Source organism: Plecotus auritus (genome assembly GCF_963455305.1).
Source record: "Plecotus auritus genome assembly, chromosome: 12".
In the NCBI taxonomy this organism is placed as follows: Eukaryota; Metazoa; Chordata; class Mammalia; order Chiroptera; family Vespertilionidae; genus Plecotus; species Plecotus auritus.
Window position 1 is genome coordinate 14,763,620 of NC_137778.1, and position 23,002 is coordinate 14,786,621.

A 23,002-nucleotide genomic window follows, 5' to 3' on the forward strand; every position below is an offset into this window, starting at 1 on the left:
TATTTTATAAAAATAAGTCATGTTTTTTAGAAAGCTAGTATTTTACCCCTGCATCCCGGTGGACCATCATGCCCACGACACTCAGGAGCCACTGCATCTAGTCTCTCTTCCCTGCAACAACCTGACCCTCTAGGCGGCCGCCAGCCTCTCAGCGCCGGGCTTGCTCGGTGGCGTCAGGTGCTGGTCTCCGCACCCCGCCGGGCTCTCTGCTCCCCGTGTTGTGCTGGGACTGGCTGGAACAGAGGGCGAGGCTTGGCAAGGGCACTGCCTACAGAACGCGTGAGCTCCTGTGTGGTCCGCGCGCAGCCTCAGACCCTGCGCAGAGGCCCCCTCCCTCCCGGGGAAGCTCCCCACCCACTCAGGCTGCACGACCAGCAGCTGGAGCCGCCCGGCGCCACCGACCTCCTGCCGGAACTCCACTGCTTCCCGCCCGTCCTCCTCCTTGGTCTCCACCAGGGACATCTTGACCCAGGTCCGGAAGCCCCCGGAGAACTTCCAGCTGGAAGAGGCGCTCTCACAGGCCTGCATGAAGCCCACCCTGTCTGGGCTGAGGCAGAGGAGAAAGGTCCGAGCTCATCAGGCCTGACGGAGGTTCAACGCGGCCCCACGCGCTCCAGCCCCTGCTTCACTGGTCTCCTTGCTGGCATCGCCAGGCCGCCTCCCACCCGCCTCCTCCAAGCTCTGCTCCTGCGTTTCCAAATGGAGAGGGAGTGGTCGCCCACCTGAAGGCGGGGCCCGATCCCTGAAGGCCCCCATGGGAGAAGGCTCCTCAGAGGACTCTGGGCTGCAGCAGTCCCGAGGGCCCCGCTGGCCGGCTAGCCTCCGGCCTCCCCCCGCCCCGCACCCCCCACCCCCACCCCCACCCCACGGGGCTGTGCGAGGCTGGAGTGGACAGAGCGGAACCGGAAAGGCCACCTGTGCAGGAACTCCTGGAAGGAGGAGAAGAGGAGGTAATCGATGGCGCTGAAGTCCTCGCTACTCTGGTTCAGGCGGAACTGGAGGAAGACCAGCTCCCGCTTCTTCACTTCCCGCGGCCCCCGCACGATCAGGGCGGATTTCTGCGGAGACACAGAGGCCGGAATCTCAGCTGGGAGAGCTGCGCGGCCAGACACTGGGGGGTCGGCCCTGAAAGCCCAGGGGCCGCAGGGGACCGCCGCCCGCTCCTGCTGTGCAGCCTGCACTCTCCGCACTGCTGGCGGCGCTGCAGCTCTCGGTTGAGAAAGGACAGGACTCCCGTCTTCCATTCGGCCACTTTCCGGTTAACTCTGCTCATAATGTCATTGGCTTTATGGAGTTTTAAATTTGATGTGAAATCTGAAAATCCTTTTTTTTTATGGCTTCTGGGTTTTGTTTGCTAAAGAAAATCAAAATTATATCACTATTCTCCTATATTTCTTTATAGTATCTTTTTCTAACCTTTTTCACATTTCGATAGTTTTGTATTGTGGTGTGAAATAGGGATCTGACTCCACCCCCCACACAATGGGGATGCAGGTTTGATGGCTGTGGGTCTCCCCGCCGTGACCTCAGACTGAGCAGGGCACCTGGGTCAGGCTGCTCACCCCAAACCTGGCTATTTTGTACGTGTGCTCTTCTCATGCACCTTAAAAGTAGCTTAAGTTCCATGGAAAATCAACTGGGACTTTTAACTGATGATACTGGATTGACAGATTAATTTGGGGGAAATATCTTAACGTCGACTTTTATAAAGGCTCTAAGATACCTGAAGAGGATCTAAGATACTGTGTCAGGCACCGAGAGACACTCGCTCACACACACTGCGCTTTTCGATCGTTGCCCTTACTTTCTGTCTACCCGATCTGTGAGTTTCTGAGAAGTGTTACACATGCTCTGGGGTCATGGTACTTTTTATTCTAAGAGGTTTTGCCTAAAAAATAAACTGGGAGGCTGCTTTGCACGTAATGATAGATGGGTGACCGTTAAATCTTTTCCGTGAAGAGTGGTGGAGTTGAACCCTTATCCATATTAAACATCCCTCTTTTCGCCCTTTGCACCCGGAACTCCTTTCTAACTGAGGTTAATACTGTCGCTCCACTTCTGGTTATTGCAGCCTTATCCCAAGGTTTCTCTCTGCCCACCTAGCTCCTCTCAGCCTTTCCGCATGGTAAGAGGCAGCAGAAGACGCTGACTGTCCTGTTTCCATTATCCGCTTCCTCCTGCAGACCTGGGACCGTTTCCCCATCCGCGACTCTAGCAGAGGACAGCTGCCTGCTGGCCCCACTCCCGGCTTCAGATGTGGCCACGAGACCAAGTTCCTGGAATGTGCAGTGACTCATGCCCCTCAGCGTCTTGTCCTCCACTTCTCACCTCTGGGGCCGGCGTGTGCACTCATGCCACGAGCCAGTGCTGACCACAGGACCAGGGCAACGCCCAGGGGGTGGCAGAGTGACCAACTCCTGCACACCCGGACTGTCCCCAGAGAAAGACACAGACTTGTCTCTGGTCTCAGACACTGTGTGCGTTTGGGCGTCTGCTCTTGTGCAGTAGCTTAGCCCAGGCTCTGACCGTGACGTAAACTGTTGTCTGGAACTGGAGTGCATGGTGACAACCACCTACAGAGGAGGCATCAGCTTAACACACGGGCACTGGAGGTCTGGCAGGCCACGAGGAAACACACACAGGTCCTGCAGACCGACAAGGCCGTGCCCCCAACTGTGCCAGGGCAAAGCAGCTGGTCAACATTAACTAGATTAAACCGAGGGCACGAGAGACTGAAAAATAAATGAGAATCTGAAGACTGACAAAGGCGGACCAGATGATATCTGGGTCACTTCCACGTGGACGTGACGGCGCGCAAACAGCCAGAAGACCACACATTTCTCAAGACATCTCACCGCAAACGAAGGTGCAGGGGCAGGAGAATGACGACAAGCCAACCACCTAGTCTAAGACGATCCAGCCCACAGCCGCTCCTCCACCTCTGCAGCAGAAAGTGGGTGCCCAAAGCGGTGGAACCCAGGGAGGGCATGCTTCTGGTGCCCACTCCAGCGATGGCCACAGAGGACCACCGCCAAGCAGACCGCCCGGTGGACAAGGCCAGGGGCTGGCGAAGACACGGGCTCTCGCAGGTCCTACCCCAGGGCCTCATCACTGCCTCCAGCAGCTGTGCTTCCCATCCTTCCCTCCTCCGGGGTCCTCCTGCCTGAGACCTGGGCGGGGCTACAGGCTGGGCTGGGGGGCGGGGCTACAGGCTGGGTTGGGGGCGGAACTACAGGCTGGGTTGGGGGCGGGGCTACAGGCTGGGCTGGGGGGCGGGGCTACAGGCTGGGTTGGGGACGGAACTACAGGCTGGGTTGGGGGCGGGGCTACAGGCTGGGTTGGGGGCGGGGCTACAGGCTGGGTTGGGGGCGGGGCTACAGGCTGGGTTGGGGGGCGGGGCTACAGGCTGGGTTGGGGGCGGGGCTACAGGCTGGGTTGGGGACGGAGCTACAGGCTGGGTTGGGGGCGGGGCTACAGGCTGGGTTGGGGGGCGGGGCTACAGGCTGGGTTGGGGGCGGGGCTACAGGCTGGGTTGGGGGCGGGGCTACAGGCTGGGTTGGGGGGCGGGGCTACAGGCTGGGTTGGGGTTGTGGGGCCTGGTGCTCAGGGAGGGGATGTCTCTCAGCAGAAGCCACACAGGAGACCCAGCCCACAGCCTCCCCTCGCTGTCCTGCGCCCTGTGCAGCCTGCTCCTGGGCGGCCGCGGAGCCAGAGGAACGCCCCGCAGCAGGCCTCTCCGCATCTGCTCCAGGCACGGACTTCCTCCCATCTGTTCGCTCCATCAACCTGACCGGACCTGCTGTTTCTATTTCCTGTTCCTCAAAATGTCTGGTCAACCCGTGATACCCTTTCCTGGTTCACAGGGCTCCTGAGGATATTTTATTTTATTCTATCTTTTGCAGGAATGGGAATCATTTCAGCAGGATTTTAGGAGGAAGCCTAGAATAAATATTAACAAAACTCATCCTAAGACCCACTCACGGCTCCCTTCCACCCAGAAGCTTGCTTCTCTCATCCGGCCTTTCTTCCACCACAGCGGCACCTCCAGCAACACCCAACTCCTGTACCTTCCCAGGGGCACAACACAACGCCCTGCTTCCTCCCTGGGAGTCTGGGTCAGAGTTCTTCTGCCTAAAAACCTTTCCTTCCTCTTGGGTCTGGAAAACCTGGCTCGGCCTGGTTCATTCCTTTCTGAAACATGGACATGGGATGCAAAAGGGAAGATGTGAAAAATACAAATTCCTTCCCTGCCTTCACACCCCGTGCAGGCGCCGCCCTCCCAGCTGCCCACACCCGCGCCTGGACCAGCGCTCCTGCTTACATTGGCTTATTTCAAAATACAGATGCCCAGGCCCTGCGCCCTGGAATGATGAATCAGTTGGCCTCACATGGAATCTGGGAAGCGACATTTTCCAAAAACACCCTGGCAGTTTCCCCGAGCAGTCAGGTAGGGGACCTGCTCCGCCTCGACACACGGCCCCCCACCTCCCCTGCAGCCCGTCCTCCCGGCAGGACAGAATCCCCCAGGGTCACTCTGACCGAAGCGCAGGTGAGCCAGCCGCAGCCACGACCCACTTGTCCTCTGTTCACCGGGGCCGAGGGAGCACGCTGCCCCGCCCCGAGACTCACCAGGGTCTGGTTGGAGAAAGGGTCTGTGTAGTTGATCCTCTGGGTGGTGCAGTTCACGTCTCCAGGCCGGCCCGGGCTCCTCAGAGGCGGGATGACCTCGTAATGGTGCTTACAGCTGAGCAGCTGGGCCTGGCCGGGGTACAGGGCAATCCCTGGGGGCACAAATGGAAAAGTGAACGTCAGGAGGCACAGGCCCTGACCACACCCTAAAATCCTGTCCCATTCATTTGTTCACACCCACCATCAGCCTAGTTCAGGACTCCCTGGTGACCGCAGGGGAGGGAGAAGGGAAAGGCTACGGAGGGCGGGAAGCCACGTCCTCTGCCCTCGGAAAGCCCTCCTCCTCAGGGAGCCCTCCCGCGCCTGCGCCTGCCCCAGAGCGCTGCCCTGTGCGGCTGAGGGGGCCTCCGCGACTGAGCCCACCCCTGGGACCCGCACCCACCTGCAGAGTGAGTGGGAGGCCCCGGTGTGGGGCTCCCAGATCTCAGGTTGTCTCCCATCTCCTGTTCTGCCTGGAGTTCCAGGTGTGCCCTCATCCCACCCCTCCCACCCCCACCCCCAACCAAGGCCCCTCATTCACGGATCTACTGACTAGCTGTTCAACCTCAGGGGCAGAAACACTGAGAGCAGCACACGCAGCAGACCCAGCAGAGCTCAGAGACCAGGAAACCAGACGCAGAGCAGCCCACAGAGAGAGCAAAGCCAGGACCGTCCCAGCCACTTCCGAGAAAGCCTCAGCCTCCCCAGCTCACTCTGCTCTGCTGATCCTCCTCCCAGAAACACTCTCTCCCCATCTGCAGAGCCCAGCTCAAATCCTGCCTCTGTGCAAAGGGCTCCTTGCCCACCGCCGTTCTGCAGTGGCCACTCCAGGCTCTGTCTACCTCTCTCCCTGGCACAGGACACACTCTACTGGGGGCCAGGGGCAGCTCTTTGGGTGTGTACCCTACACCCAGACTGTGCTCAGACTCCTCCACCCTGCCCGTCGCGCCCAGCTCAGGCAGTATTTGCAAACGGATGCCCCAGACCTGCGCCCTGACACCGGTCCCAGCAGGCTCTACCTGGGGCGTCGTAGAGATCCACTTCCTTGTACGACACAGACATGACGGGGTGCTTGAGTTTCTCGCGGAAGTCTGTGATGGTCTGGTAAACCAGGAAGACGGCCACGGCCATGAGCAGCAGGTAGATGAAGATGAGCAGGACCGAGAAGACGTTCTTCAGGCAGGCCTTGCTGAAGCGGATGCTGCTGGAGGCAGACTCGCTGTCGAGAGCTGAAGGACAACAATACACGTGACCCAGAGGCAGGGACAGTGTGGCCGGGGAAGCCGGCAACCTCCAGGCCCCTTACCTGCTTTAGCAAGGGGGCAAGGTCACTGCACACCCGACCTCCCCACCTCAGCCTCCACCCTGGACACATCATAACTCACAGCACGTGCCCTCCACCCTGAAGCACCGCCTGAGCACTTTGCTCCCCTAGCTGGCTCCCAACTCGTCCTTCAGGTTTCGGGTTAGAAAGGCATTTCCTCGAGGAAGCCTTCCCTGACCACGAACTTTACCTGGGCTCCCCTCCCTCAGTGCTCTCAGGGCCCCCATTGGTCCCCTATCATCGCTCTGCAGTGCATTAGGCCACAAAACAAGTCTTAATAAATTTAATAGGACTGAAATCATATCAAGCATCTTATCAGATCACAACAGCATGAAACCTAGAAATCAATTATAAGAAAACTAAAAAACACACATAAATAACATGCTACTACACAACAAATGGGTTAACAATGAGATCAAGGAAGAAATCAAAAGATAACTTGAGACAAATGAAAATGAAAACACAATGGCCAAGGAATCTATAGGCCACAGCCAAAACGATTCATAGGAAGGAGGGAAATTCACAGCAATACAGGCCTACCTCAAGTAACAAGAAAAATTCAACTAAATAACTAATCTTAAACCTAAAGGAACTAGAAAATGAAGAACGAAGTCTGAAGTGAGTGGAAGGAAGAAAATAATGAAGATCACAGTGGAAATAAACGAAAGCCTTACAAAACAATAGAAAGGATAAATGAAATCAGAAACTGGTTCTTTGAAAAAATAAACAAAATTAATAAACCTTTAGTTAGACTCATTAGGAGAAGAAAAAAAAGGGCCCAAATAACTAAAATCAGAAAGAGGAGGACTGACAATCTACATCAGAGAAATACACAGATCACAAGGAAATACTACAAACAATTACAGGCCAACAAACTGGACAACCTAGAAGAAATGGATAAATTTCTAAAAACTGAATCGGGGGGAACAAAAAATTGAACAGGCCATTAACTACTAACCATATCAAATCAGTAACCAAAAAACGCACAACAAGCAAAAGTCCAGGAGCACATGGCTTCACAGGTGATTTTTACCAAACACTCAAAAAATAATTAATACCTATCCTGCTCAAACTATTTCAGAAAAGTGAAGAGGGAAAGACTCCTAAACTCATTTGAGAAGGCCAGCATTACCCTGATAACAACACCAAAGACACTACAAAAAAAGAAAATTCTAGGCCAATACCCCTGATGAACATAGATACAAATAGTCTTTAACAATATATTAGCAAACTGTATTCATCAGTAAGTAAAAAAGATCATATACCACAATGAAGTGGGATTTATTCCCAAGATACGAGGTTGGTTCAATATCCACAAATCAATTAATGTGATACACCACATAAACAAAATGAAGTATATTCGTCATATGATCATATCAGTAGATTTAGAAAAAGTATTTGACAAAATCCAATATCCATTTATGATTAAAAAAATGGGACTACATCAAAATAAAAAGTTTCTGCATAGCAAACAAAAAGACAACCTACTAAATGGGAGAAGATAATCACTAATTATATATCCAATAGGGGTTAATATCCAAACTATATAAGGAACTCATACAACTTAACACCAAAAAGACAAACAACCTAATTAAAAATGGGCAGAGGCCGAAACCGGTTTGGCTCAGTGGATAGAGCGTCGGCCTGCGGACTGAAGGGTCCCGGGTTCGATTCCGGTCAAGGGTATGTACCTTGGTTGCAGGCACATCCCCAGTGGGAGGTGTGCAGGAGACAGCTGATCGATGTTTCTCTCTCATCGAAGTTTCTAGCTCTCTATCCCTCTCCCTTCCTCTCTGTAAAATAACAAAATATATTTTTAAAAAAATGGGCAGAGGACCTAAATAGACATTTCTCCAAAAAGGGCATACAGACGGTCAACAAATACATGAAAAGATACTCAACATCACTAAGCAGCAGAGAAATACAAGTTAAAGCCACAATGAGATAGCACCTCATACATGTCAGAATGGCTATCACCGATAAATCACCAAACAGTAAGTGCTGGCGAAAATGAGAAAAGGAAACCCTCATGCACTGTTAGTGGGATGCAAGTTGGTGCAGCCAGTATAGAAGTTCCTCAAAAAGTTAAAAATAGAACTGCCACATGACCCAGCAATTCCACTTCTGGGCATTTATCTGAAGAAATCCAAAACACTAATTTGAAAAGATATATGCATTCCCATGTTCACTGTAGAATTATTTACAATAGCCAAGATAGGGAAGAAACCTAAGAAACCAATGATAGACAAATGGATAAAGAAGTGGTACATAAATAACGGAATATTATTCAGCCACAGAAAAGAATGAAATCTTACATTCTTACAACACACATGGACCTAGAGGGTATTATGCTAAGTGAAATAAGTCAGAGAAAGACAAATACCATATGATTTTATGTGGAATCTAAAAAACAAAATAAATGAAGAAACAAGACTCGTCCTATCTAATAAAGAGGGAATGTGCTAATTGACCATCACTCCGTCACAAAGATGGCTGCACCCACAGCTGAGGCCAAGTTCCCATAAGGAGCCTTAACAAGCAATCAGCAGGGACCTGAGGCTACACCCCCGCCACCGTGGGGCTTGATAGGGGACCTCAGGCCGCATCCCCCACCGGCAGGGCTTGACAGGGGACCTCAGGCTGCATCCCCCACACGGCAGGGCTTGACAGGGGACCTCAGGCCATGCCCCCCCCCCCACCCAGCAGGGCTTGACAGGGGACCTCAGGCTGCGCCCCATGCCCTGGTGTCAGGCTGGGGGACCTCAGGCCGCACCCCCTGCCCCAGTGCCAGGCCAGGGGACCTGAGGCCACGCCCCCCACCCAGCGGGGCTTGACGGGGGACCTCAAGGTATGCTTCCCATCCTGGTGCTGGGCTAGGGGACCTCAGGCTGCTCCCCCCGGCCCCAGCGCCAGGCCCGGGGACCTCAGGTTGCGCCCCCCATCCCAGCACCAGGCCGAGGGACCTCAGATTGTACCCCCTGCCCGGTGGGGCTTGACAGGGGACCCCAGGCCGTGCCCCCCACCCAGCAGGGTTTGACGGGGGACCTCAAGGTGCACCCCCAGTGCTGGGTCAGGGGACCTCAGGCCACACCCCCTGTCCTGGCACCAGGCCAGGGGACCTGAGGCTACGCCCCCTGCCCAGCAGGGCTTGACAAGGGTGGGACTGGCTGGGTCTGGATATATCCCAATTGAGTGGGGGGGAGCGGCCGGGTCTGGGTCTCACGCGATTTTGAGGTGCATGTGGGTGGGCGGGGACTTGACTCTGGGTCCTGTGGTGTGTCCCAGACTCTGACAGGAGGAAGGTTTTCATGTACATTTTACTAATTTTCTTTCATCTCTGACACTTCTATTATAGAGAAAGGGCAAATAGCAATATTAAATTATCTCCTCTAATTAATCCCCTTTTAATGTGCACGAATTTCATGCACCGGGTCACTAGTATAGAAATAAAGAACAAAATGCGAGGGGTGTGGGGGGACTGGGTGAAAAAGGTGAGGGGGTGCCCTAACCGGTTTGGCTCAGTGGCTAGAGCGTCGGCCTGCGGACTGAAGAGTCCGAGGTTCGATTCCAGTCAAGGGCATGTACCCTGGTTGCGGGCACATCCCCAGTAGGGGGTGTGCAAGAGGCAGCTGATTGATGTTTCTCTCTCATTGATGTTTCTAACTCTCTATCCCTCTCCCTTTCTCTCTGTAAAAAATCAATAAAATATATTTAAAAGAAAAAGGTGAGGGGATTAAGTACAAATTGAGAGTATAAAATAGTCATAGGGATGTAAAGTGTAGCATAGGAAATATAGGCAATGATACTGTGATAACTATGTATGGTGTTAGGTGGGTACTACACTTACCAGGGGGTTCACTTTGTAAGTTATATAAATGTCTAACCACTATGCTTTACACCTGAAATTAGTATAATATTGAATGTCAACTGTAATTGAAAAATTAAAGAACAAACAAACCAATGTTTGGGACAATAAACACTCGTAAAGATGTATGTACCTCTATGTTTACTGCAGCATTATTTACAACTAGAGGCCCGGTGCACAAAAATTCGTGCACTGGGGGGATCCCTCAGCCCGGCCTGCCCTCTCTCACAGTCCGGAACCCTCAGGGGATGTCCTACTGACAGCTTAGGCCCGCTCCCCTCTGCGGGAGGCCACCTGGCTGATCAGGGGAAGGCGCCGCCTCCATCACCCCACTGCTGCTGCCACTGCCGGCCGCGGCAGCTGAGGCCTGAGTCCTGGGCCTCGTAGCCACCGGGGCTCACGGCTACCCGAGCCCTGGGCCTTGCAGCTGCTGTGGCTTTGTCTGGATGGACATCTGGAATACGTCTGCCCTAATTAGCATACTACCCTTTTATTAGTATAGATAGCCAAGACAAGGAAACAGCCTTCATGTCCTTCGACAAGTAATTAATATATGACACATATATACCATGGACTACTACTCAGTCATAAAAAAAAAAGTGTTGCCATTTTCAACAACATGCGTGTATCTTGGCCGTTAGCTAGAGTGTCATCCTGATACACGAACATTGCAGGTTCGATCCCGATCCCCGGTCAGAGCACATACAAGAATCAACCAATGAATGCATAAATAAGTGGAACAAAAAATCAGTATTTCTTTCTATCTCTCTCTCTCCACCCCTCCTCTTCCTCCCTACTTCTCTCCCTCTCTCTCTCTCAAATCAATAAAATAAAAAAAAATTTAAAGACATACACACATGGATGGATCTTGAGAGTTTTATGCTAAGTGAAGTCAGAAGGAAAAGGCCACAAACTGCATGATTCCACTCCTATGTGGAATGTAAAAACAATAAGGAAACATGCAAAGGAAAAAGCAAACTCACAGACCCGGACAACAGAATGGTGGTTACCAGAGGGGCAGGGAGTTGGAGTGAGGACAAGGGTAAAGGAGGTGAAATGCGTGGTGACTTCCGGAGGCAAACACGCAACACTGTATACACATGTCATACTATCAAGTTGTACACCTGGAATTTACATAATGTTATTAACCAATGTTACCCCAATAAATTTAACTTGAAATATAAGCTTTAAATACCAAGGTATTAAAGTATTTGTCATAATTATTTCATGTTGCTTTATTTAAAAGCACAAAAGCAGGATCAGCACAGAACTACTGACATGTCCTAGGCTGGTGGAGACAAGGAAATCGTCCATTCTACAGTTCTACCAACACGCATTGAGCACCAACTCTATATGCAAGACACTGTGCTAGGTGCTCTGGGGAGATACCGAGAGACCGGGATTGGTGGTCAGTGCTACAACTGCTACAGAATTCTGAAGGATGTGAAGATGTGAAATGTGAGGCTTCCTTTACTCAGAAGAAAGAATGGAGAGCATGTGGAGAAAGGCAGAGATCAGCAAAGGCTGTGTGGAGGAGGTCACATGGCACTGTGCCTAAAGCCGTGGTCGGCAAACTGCGGCTCGCAAGCCACATGCGGCTCTTTGGCCCCTTGAGTGTGGCTCTTCCACAAAATACCACGGCCTGGGCGAGTCTATTTTGAAGAAGTGGCGTTAGAAGAAGTTTAAGTTTAAAAAATTTGGTTCTCAAAAGAAATTTCAATCGTTGTACTGTTGATATTTGGCTCTGTTGACTAATGAGTTTGCCGACCACTGGCCTAAAGCATCAGGAGGACTTTGAGGAAGAAGTAATGTGGGTGTTCATTATTCACTAACGTTCTGAACGGAAAGACCAGAAATCTAGCCCAGTGGTTAAAACCATGAGATGTAGCCCTAGCTGACTTGGCTCAGTGGATAGAGTGTCGGCCTGCAGACTGAAGGGTCCCAGGTTTGATTCCGGTCAAGGGCACATGCCCAGGTTGTGGGCTTGATCCCAGTAGGGGGTGTGCAGGAGGCAGCCAATCAATGATTCTCTCTCAGCATTGATGTTTCTACCTCTCTCCCTCTCCCTCCCTCTCTGAAATCAATAAAAATATATATTTTTTAAAAAAACACACCATGAGATGTAGAGTCAGAGTGATTTGGGTTCCAGCTCTGCTACTAACTATTCTGTGATCCCAGGGTAAGTTACTTAATGCTCCTAAGCCTCACTTTCTTCATGTGAAAGGAAACAATCATTTCAATGTTATAGGACGCCTAAGAGAAGTATAAAAGAGAATGTTGCAAAATGCATTACAGTACAGAGTGCCTGCTCAGTGGATTAGTTATTGAAAAAACAGAAAGTACCTTCTACACCATAAAAAAAGAAGCCCTCAATGATGAAGCTAGCACAAATGAAGACCATGGCACTACAACCTCTTAATAATAAAGAATTAGAAAAAAATAGCGAGAAAAAAATAAAATGGAGGTGGGGCAGAATACAGTGTCTTTCACAAAGTAGGCATGTGATGTTTCCATATCTGTTAAATGAATGAATAACCTGAATAACAGAACAACTAAGTCCTGCAATGCTAACTAGCTACCTTTAACCTGTCAGAGAACACCAGTGCACTTCAGGCATGTAAAACTACACACACATTGGTGTGCCTTGCTATTTCTGGCAAAATACCTCAGAAAGTCTTTACTTTACACAGGAGTGCAAAGTCCCAGACATGTCTCTGAGGCTCCTTCAGGCCGTAAGCTACAGGCTACCGCAGGCAAGGATGTTTCCTCTACGGCTGCCACGCAAGTCAGGAACCAGCACGCTCCAAGAAAGCCCCTTGGGCAGCTGAGAGCTAAGCCACCAAGGCACGCAGCGGCTCTAGTTCTACAAAAGGAATTCAGCAACTCTCTTTTTCAACTTCATAACTGATTTCAGAGAGGGAGGGAGAGGGAGAGAGAGAGAGAAACACTGATGACGAGAGAGAATTATCCATTGGGTGCCTCCTGCAGGGCATGTGTCCTGACCAGGAATTGAACCGTGACCTCCTGGTTCATAGATCGACACTCAACCACTGACCCACACGGGCCGGGCTCAACTTCACTGGTGTCTGATTCTACTCCTGCTGCTTCTTACCAGGGGCTGTGTCAATTTCTGCTCCTTCATGGCGTTGCTATCTGCCTTCTCTGCATGTTTCTCTCATGACCCTGCTCCACTTCACTACGTCCCTCCTCCATGCGTCTTCCACTCAGCTCTCCTCCCCGAGTATCCTGTACAGGGTGCCTGTTAGACACGTCACAAGACACGACCCTCCTTCCTGCCCAGTCCGTAGACAGCTCCGCTTAGCTAGGGGCGGACTGGTTACGTGCAGCTGGGCTACAGGACCCAAAGTACGGTGGTCTGAGCACAGGACCCACCACAGCTGTTTTGTCTGGAAGGCACCCCCAGCTCCCATGGTTCATGTGGGACCAAGGGTTCGCTTCAAAACAGGGCACATTCACCGCCATGAGCTGCTCATAACTGTAGTGCAACAGGTACCAGGTTGCTACCTTCTGATGGGGTTTGAAGAGATCACAAAACAAAACTGAAAGAACTCAAAACGAAAACTGATTTGGTGCCTAACATCTGAACAGAATTTTTAAGAGTCGGTCTGGAACTAAAAGGCCATCTGGTGGTCCAAACTCACTCCTGTGCGGCGATCTAGGTCCCGCAGCCGTCACTGGCACCATCAGACCGAGAGTCCTGACTCCTGGTCAGTGCTTTCCACAATGACAGAGTGCGCGTCAGTACTGACGATCCAGTTACCCGTTACGATAAAGAGACCTGACTGAAAGACGACCCCTGCATCCCAAGCGGAACTCGGAGACATCTGTAAGGCAGGCTGCCTACGACCTCCCGCGGGACCCACAGGGAAGAGGAACGATGAGGGCATTTGTGGGCAAGACCCACCCTGTCATAAGCCAGATAAACATGACCTGCAGCTCTAACTTTGGCGAGGGAAAGAAAGGGCTCTCTCCCCACACGATCCTGAAAACGCTGAGAATCTAAGGCACAAAAAGGTCATGTGACAATGGCATCACTTGGATTCATTTGTTTTGGACAAATTACTCGCGTGGAAACACTGGCCAAGCGTCTCCTCGGTTTCACTTACAGAAGCCAAGTTTAGCTTCTCTGCAGGCTTTTCCTGGACCCACCAATTCGCATGTAATGCAAATAAAAACTGTAAGACTCTTTATCATCCATATGTGCTACAGTGTCACTCCAATTCTGAAACTAGACACTATTGCATTCTTCCATTAAAAAAAGAGATGCTGGCTATTCGACAAAATGTTCCATGCACTCTGCAGTCTGAAAAGCAAACCCTGGCTTTTTTGTGGCAAGCTGATGAATGTATTTTAAAAGTAAATATCCTGCCCTAGCCGGTTTTGCTCAGTGGATAGAGCACCAGCCTGCTGACTGAAGGGTCCTGGGTTCAATTCCAGTCAAGGGCATTAAAAAAAAAAGTAAATTCCTTCCCAACAGCAAGATGGTGGTGGAGCGGGTGGAAGTTACACTCCCCTCCTCCCTGGACCATGTCAGAGTCATGGCTCAAGTACTGAAAAATCCACCTCAATAACCATGAAGACTAGCTGAGCAGAAGCCTCATAGCTGAGGGTGCACAGAAGAACCCGCATCTGTCTCTGCCTCTGGCCTGGACCCGTGGTGCAGACTTTACCGAGGAGCTCCCGAGGAAGCTCGGGCAAACTGGAGGAGTCCCGGAAGCACACAGGAGGGAGAGAGTTGTGCAGCTATTAGGCAAAGCCATTTCCCCTTCACACGCTGATCAGTGGCACTGTCGCTGTGTGGGGCCTTCTCTCTTCATGGTCAAAGCCTGGTCTGGCTTAGCCTGGGGAAATCTGCAGGTCCCACCCCACCTCAAAGGTCCACAGGTCCCAGGTGGGCGGCAGCTAGCACTGGTGTACCCTGAACTTCCGCAGAGTGGCCTCAGACCCAGCACTGGCAATGAGTTTGACTCTCTATCAACCTGGTGAACATCACTTCCCACTACCTAGTGACTCACTGAGAACCTATCTCGTGCAACTCGAACACAAAAGGCTCTTCCGGTGACTGAGCCCAGCAGGCAGCCAGCAGGCGAAGACAGATTTCAGGGGGTTTGGGGCCTATGACTGACCTGTCCCTGGCCTCAGTGCTGGTGGAAGCCAGTCTTGGTACACAGCTTGGACCCTTCATGCCCCTCGGCAGAAGCAGCCACAAATTGTAGATCGCTTGGTAGATCCGGACAGGTAGCCCAGGGTCAGTTACAGGCATCTGACACTGACCGGCACCAGAGTCCCTCCCAAGAGGCTCCAGAACTAACAAGCTGGTGGCAGGCCTTGGACCACATCAGAGCACGATCCAATTAGCCCCACAAGCAGCACACCCAGAGGGAGATCTCGGCAGACACCAGACCCCAGTGGGGAACATTCTGCTTAATGGGGTCAGCCCTTGCACAGCAGCTTATACACTGATTGTAGTCAATCCTCACAGTCAGTTGCCCTGAAGGTCAACTCTACACACAGATGACCCAACAGCAATCAAGACTCAACAACAGGAGGGGTCACAGAACCCACACAGGGGACATTCCTGAAGCACCCAAAGCAGGTGATTAGGGAGACCATGCCATTGAGCCCAAAGGCCACCTTACCAAGACTGAAAGGCACAGCAGGTCTCCATAATATACAGAAACAAATACAGAGAGGCAGCCAAAATGGGAAATAAAAATAAACATGCCCCAAATAAAAGAACAGGAGAAATCCCAAGAAAAAAAAAAGAAAAGGAGACAGACAATATGTCAAACACAGAGTTCAAAGCTTAGTGGAAGAATGGATGCACTCAGTGAGAACTTAAACACAGAGATAGTAAGCATAAAAAAGGGCACAAAAACATAAAAAAGAACCAGTCAGAAACGAATACACCAGAAGGACTATACGGCAGATTAGATGAAACAGGATCAAAACAGTGATTTGGAAGACAAGGTAGCAGAAAGCATCTAATCAAAGCAAGGGGGGATTTTTCTTTTAATATCTATTTTATTGGTTTTTTTACAGAGAGGAAAGGAGAGAGATAGAGAGTTAGAAACATTGATGAGAGAGAAACATCGATCAGCTGCCTCCTGCACACCTCCCACTGGGGATGTGCCCTCAACCAAGGTACATGCCCTTGACCGGAACCAAACCCGGGACCTCTCAGTCCACAGGCCGACACTCTATCCACTGAGCCAAACCGGCTAGGGCGGGATTTTTTTTTTTTTTAATAAACAAAAATGAGGATAGTTTAACAAACCTCTGGGACAACATAAGCATAACAACATCCATATTATAGAAGTACCAGAAGAAGAAATTGTAAAGAAATGGGAAAAAATATTTCATTCAAAGGGAAACAACAACAAAAAGCTGGAGTAGCAATATTTATATCAGACAAAATAGACTTTAAAACCAAGGCTAAGAGACAAAGAACGGCATTACTTAACAATAAAGGGAGCAATCCAACAAGAGAATATAAATATAACCCTTGTAAACATTTATGCACCCAACATAGGAGCCCCTAATATATAAAGCAAACATTGATGGACTTAAAGGGAGAGAAAGACATAGTAGGAAGCTTTAACACCCTACCATCAATGGGTAGATCTTCCAGACAGAAAATCAACAAGGAAACAGTGGGCTTGAATGACACATTAGACAGATGGCTTAATTGATACTTTCACAGCATTTCACCCCAGAGCAGCAGGGTGTACATTCTTTTCAAGGGCAGCCCTCACTGGTTTGCACATGTACATTTCCAGGATAGACCACATGTTAGGACACAAAATAAGTCAAAATAAATACAAGAAGACTAAAATCATATCAAGCTTCTTCTCTGACCATAATGGTATGGAACTAGAGATCAATTACAAGAAGAAAACTGAAAAACACACAAACACACAGAGGCTAAATAACATGTGACTCAACAATGAATGGCTTATCAATGAGATCAAGGAAGAAATCAAGATACCCTGAGACAAATAAAAATGAAAATACAACAACCCAAAATCTACAGGACGCAGTGACAGTGTCCTAAGAGGGAAATTCATAGCAATACGGGCCTACCTCCAGTAACAAGAAAAATCTCCTATAAACAATCTAACTTTACACCCAAAGGAACTAGAAAAGGAAGAAAACACAAAGCCCCACGTCAGCAGAAGGAAATAATTAGGATCAATAGGGAAATAAAATAGAATCTAAAAAATAAAAAGCGATTCTTTGAAAAGAAAAACAAGATTGATAAACCTTTACTCAGACTCATTAAGAAAAAGAGAGGACCCAAATAAATAAAATCAGAAGGAAAGAGGAAAAGTAACAAATGACACCAGAGAAATACAAAAAATTATAAGAAAATACTAATTGCTAACAAACTGGTTAATCTGGAAAAATTGGATAAATTTCTAGAAATATACAATCTTCCAAGACTGAATCAAGAAGAAACTGGAAATCTGAACAGACTGATTATAACCCATGAAATTGAAGCAGTAATCAAAAACAAACAAATAAACAAACAAAAAACTCCCAACAAACAAAAGTCCTGGACTGGATGTCTTAACAGGTAAATTTTAACAAACATTCAAAAAAAGACTTAACACCTATCCTTCTCAAACTACTCCAAAAAATTCAAGAGGGAAGACTCCCAAGCTCATATGAGACCAGCATTATCCTGATTCCAAAACCAGATAAAGACACTACAAAGAAAGAAAATTATTGGCCAGTATCCCTGATGAACATAGATGCAATAATCCTCAACAAAACATTAGCAAACAGCCCCAGCTGGTTTGGCTCCGTGGAGAGCATAGGCCTGCGGACTGAAGGCTCCCAGGTCTGATTCCGGTCAAGGGCACATGCCCGGGTTCCGGGCTCCATCCATGCAGGAGGCAGCTGATCAATGATTCTCTCTCATCATCGATGTTTTTATCTCCCTCTCCTTTCCTCTCTGAAATCAATAAAAAATATGTTTTTTAAAAATATTAGCAAACAGAATTCAGCAATCCTATCTAATAAAGAGGGAATGTGGTAATTGACCCTCACGCCGTCACAAAGATGGCAGCACCCACAGCCAATAAGGAGGGAATATGCTAATTGACTGCCCCGCCCTCAAAGATGGCAACGCCCACAGCCAATAAAGAGGGAATATGCTAATTGACTGCCCCGCCCTCAAAGATGGCAGCACCCACAGTCAATAAGGAGGGAATATGCTAATTGACTGCCCCGCCCTCAAAGATGGCAACGCCCACAGCCAATAAGGAGGGAATATGCCAATTGACTGTCACGCCCTCAAAGATGGCGGCACCACAGCCAATAAGGAGGGAATATGCTAATTGACTGTCACACCCTCAAAGATGGCGGCGCCCACAGCCACAAGGTGGCGGTGCCCAGTGCCTTCAGCCCCGCTGGGGCGGCAGGTGCGCAGTAAGGCCGCTCAGCGCACCTGCCTCCTGAGTCCCCCAGTCCCCTCAGCCCCCCAGCTGCCCAGGACCGGCCCAAGGTGCAGGCAAGCCTCGGATGGTGGCTGTCCAGCCGCCCAATGCCACCCGAGGCTCAGGTAACCAGGGCCGGCCGAGGCTTGCGCTGCCGGCAGTGGCAGCAGCAGAGGTGTGATGGGGCATTGCCTTCCTCTGATCACCAGGTCACCTCCCACCCCTGAGGGCTCCCAGACTGTGAGAGGGGGCAGGCCGGGCTGTGGGACCCCCCTCCAGTGCATGAATTTGCATTCACTGGGCCTCTAGTACATTATAAAGTTCATATACCATGGACAAATGGGATTTATTTTGGGGATGCAAGGATGGTTAAATATCCACAAATCAATTAAGGTGATACACCACACAAACAAAATGAAAGATAAAAATTATATGATCATATCAATAGATGCAGAAAAAGCATTTGACAATCCAGCACCTATTTGGGATAAAAACTCTCAGCAAAGTGGGAAGAGAGAGAACATACCTCAACATGATAAAGGCCATATATGACAAACCCATAGCTGATATCATATTCAAAGGGGTAATACTAAAAGCGTTTCCCTTAAGATCAGGAACAAGACAGGGATGTCCATTTTCACCATTCCTATTCAACACAGCACTGGAAGTCCTAACCACAGCAATCAGACAAGAAGAAATAATAGGTATACAAGTTAGAAAGAGGTAAAACTGTCATTATTTGTAGATGACATGATACTGTATATGGAGAACCCTAAATATTCCAACAAAAACAACTAGAATAAATGAATTCAGTAAAATAGCATGATACTAAATAAATATTCAGAAATGGGTTGCATTTTATGCACCAATAATGAACAGAAACTAAGAAAACATCACATTTACATTAAATACCTAGGAATAAATTTAATCAAGGAGGTAAAAGACCTATAACTCAGAAAATTATAAGAAAGAAATCGAAGGAGATAATAAATAGAAGCTGATAATAAGCTCATGGATACGAAGAATTAACATAATTAAAATGTCCACACTACCCAAAGCAATTTATAGATTCAACACAATTCCTATCAAAATACCAATGGCATTTTTCACAGAAGTAAAACAAATAACCCAAAAACGTGTGTGGAAACACAAAAGACTCAGAATAGCAATTGGAAAAAAAACAACGACAATGAAGAAGGAGGTATCACACTACCTGATATCAAACTATACTACGAGGCTATAATAATTAAAAACAGCACGGTACTGGCATAAAAACAGACACATAGATCAATGGAACAGAACAGAGCCCAGAGTTAAACCCCTATATGGTTAATTAATCTTTGACAAAGGAAGAGAGAACATACAATAGAGTAAAGACAAGTCTATTCAATAAATGGTATTGGGAAAATTGGACAGATACATGCAAAAAAATGAAACTAGACCGCCTTTTTACATCATATACAAGAATAAACTCAAAATGGATTAAAGACTTAAATGTAAGGTCTGAAACCATAAAACTCCTAATGGAAAACTTAGGCAGTAAAATCTCAGACATTACTCTTAGCAACATTTTTTCTGATATATCTCGGGCAAGGAAAGCAAAGGAAATAATAAACAAATGGGACTACATCAAACTAAAAAGTTTTTGCACAGCAAGGGAGACCAATAAAATGAAAAGACAACCTACCGATTAGGAGAACATATTTGCCAATATTATATCCAATAAGGGGTTAATAGCCAAAATTAATAAAGAACTCAGACAACTCAACATCAAAAACAAACAACCCAATTAAAAAGTGGGTAGAGGACCTGAATATACACTTCTCTAAAGAGGACATACAGATCACCAATAGACATGTGAAAAGATGCTCAACATCACTAACCATCTGAGAAATGGAGATTAAAACCACAAGATACTACTAACACCTGTCAGAAAAGCTATCATTAATAAATCAACAAACAAGTGTTGGGGAGGATCTTGAGAAAAGGGAACCCCAGTGCACTGCTGAGGGGAATGCAGATTGGTGCAACCACTATGGAAAACAGTGTGAAGGTTCCTCAAAAAAATTCAAAATGGAACCGCCTTATGACCCAGCGTTTCCACCTCTGGGTATATATCTGAAGACACCGAAAACACTAATTCAAAAGCATATATGCACCCCTATGTTCACTGCAGCATTATTTACATAGCCAAGAATGGGAAGCACCCCAAGTGCCCATCAGTAGACAAATGGATAAAAAAGCAGTGGTACTAGGGAATACAGTAAACCCTCGATTTAATGGACTTTGGATTTAAAGGACAAAATTTCCGGTCCATATGTCATTTGTGAAAATTAACACCCTGTTAATTTTAAAATGCTTTTAACCAAGATTTGTTTATAATTGAATCAACAGTGTATTTTTTTGTTATTCATTGTTATTTTTAACAAATTTTAGCGAATGGCCATATGTTGGAAAAAACACTGTAGTAATTTCGCTGACGTAAATAAATATTACATATCTACGACTATACATACTTAAATCCAAGAGTCACCACTTATAAACAATGTTCAGGGAATGACTGGCACGTGATCACACCGCATCTCGCACAGTAACTAGTTCTGTTGCTGCATGGAGTGACAACCTGCAGCAGTTTTAATGCCTGCCCGGTTATCCCCAGGTGCACTAAGCCACGCCCCAGTTGTTTGTATTTGTTTATTCTTGGTGACTGGTGAATGCACGCGTTTACTAGACCTATTCAGTATAAATTTAAAATTACAGTAATACATATAGAGAACTTTTCTGTGAAACTAAACTTTTCATACATACTTACATTTAATTACACAAACATGTCTACATAAGTAAACAGAGGTTAACTAATTAATTTGTCAATTGTTTAACATATGCGCAGGGAAACCTACTTTATTATATAACAAACTTTAGGCTTCAACGGACACTCCCTCGCCTGAATTAGTCCTTTATATCAAGGTTTTACTGTATTACTTGGCCATAAAAAAAGAATGAACTCTTACCCTCTGCAACAGCATGAACAGACAGACCTAGAGGGTATTATGCTAAGTGAAATAAGCCAGAGAAAGACAAATAGCATATGTGGAACCTAATGAACAAAATAAACTAACAAAACTGAAACACTTATACAGAGAACAAACTGACAGGCCAGAGGGGATGGGTGTTGGAGGGCCAGGGTGTAATAAGGTGACGGGATTAAGAAGTGCTCATTGCTAGTTGAAAAACAGACATGGGGGTGTAAAGTACAGCACAGGGAATATAGTTAACAATACTGTAGTAACTATTGTGTGAGGTGGGCACTTGAGTTATCGACGGAACACTTTGTAACCTATATGAATGTCTCTCTGCTGTATACCTAAAACTAACACAAAACAGTTTTGAATGCAAACTGTAATAGAAAAATAATTTTTTAAAATTATATTTCCTTTATATGAATATAAACTTGATGCAGTAGCAAGATAAAAATAATGCACAAGATTTTCTTGAAAAAAGGTAACTTTTGAGTTTTGTAAAATCTACAACACAACTGCTTCAAAAACCCACACCTCCCAGACAGTAGGTCCGGCCACTACGGGGATCTGTGACGAGCAATTCACTTTCTGGAAACAAGCTGGGTTTTCCGTTCAGAGGAAGGAGAACTGGTTGGCTCCCATAGCCCTGGGCAACCCTACCTTGCAGAAAGCACTGGGCAAAGGTGCATTCTGAGTGCAAAGGAGGAATGAAGTTTTTTGTCTCTTCTTCTATTTAGTGATTGTTTTTTCAAGATATATTTACATACCATAACATTACCCCTTTAAAGTGAATATATTTCATAGTTTTTAGTATATTCACAAGGTGTGCAACCATCACCACTATCTAATTGCAGAACATTTTCATAACCCAAAAAGAAACCCCATACCCTTTAGTAGCCCTTCCTCCTTCTCCTTAGTCCCTGCTAACCAATAATCTACTTTCTGTCTATGGAATTGCCTATTCTGGACAATTCACATAAATAGAATCATTCGGTATGTGGCCTTTGGGTCTGACTTCTTTCATTTAATGTTTTCAAGACTCATCCATGTCATAGCATAATCAGTTCTTCATTCCTTTTTATTGCCGAGGAACATCCCACTATATTACCATACTATTTATTCATTCATCCGTTGGTGGACACCTGGGTTGTTTCCATCTTCTGGCTATTATGATTAATGCTGCTATGAACATTCTTATACAAGTTTTTGTGTGCATGCGAGTTGTCATTTCTCTTGGATATATACCTAGGATTGGAATTGCTGGGTCACCAGATAACTCCGTATTTAACCTTCTGAGGAACTGCGAGGCTGTTTTCCACAGCAACTGCACCATTTTACATGCCCACCAGCAATGTACAGGGGTTCTAATTTCCTGATATCCTCACCAAAACTTGAATGGTTCATCTTATTGATTGTAGCCATCTTAGTAGGTTGAAGTGGTATCTCCTTGTGGTTTAAATTTGCATTTCCCTGATGATTAATGGTGTTGAGCATCTTTTCATGTGCTTATTACCAATCATTTGTACATTTATCTATCGAAAGAAACTTCATCTTTCAGCCTGCCCTCCCTCCTCTTCTTCCTGCTGCCTGCATCTGTCCTCTCCTAACTGGGGGCAAGAGGACAGTGCAGGGCACAGCAGGCAGAAGAACGGCCCACTAAGGT

The 23,002-nt window shown here is 47.6% G+C and overlaps 1 protein-coding gene across 2 annotated transcripts in view; it reads right to left on the reverse strand.

The window, feature by feature from the left end:
• PACC1 (proton activated chloride channel 1) overlaps positions 1-23,002 on the reverse strand; it is a 35,153-nt gene that overhangs the window by 5,178 nt on the left and 6,973 nt on the right. For both annotated transcript variants that reach the window (XM_080647934.1, XM_080647935.1), the window contains 4 exons: positions 5,688-5,897; positions 4,630-4,781; positions 916-1,058; positions 403-547 (listed from right to left, as the gene is read on the reverse strand). In XM_080647934.1, coding sequence (XP_080504060.1) covers positions 403-547; positions 916-1,058; positions 4,630-4,781; positions 5,688-5,897 — 650 coding nt within the window. The remainder of the gene's footprint in view (positions 1-402; positions 548-915; positions 1,059-4,629; positions 4,782-5,687; positions 5,898-23,002) is intronic.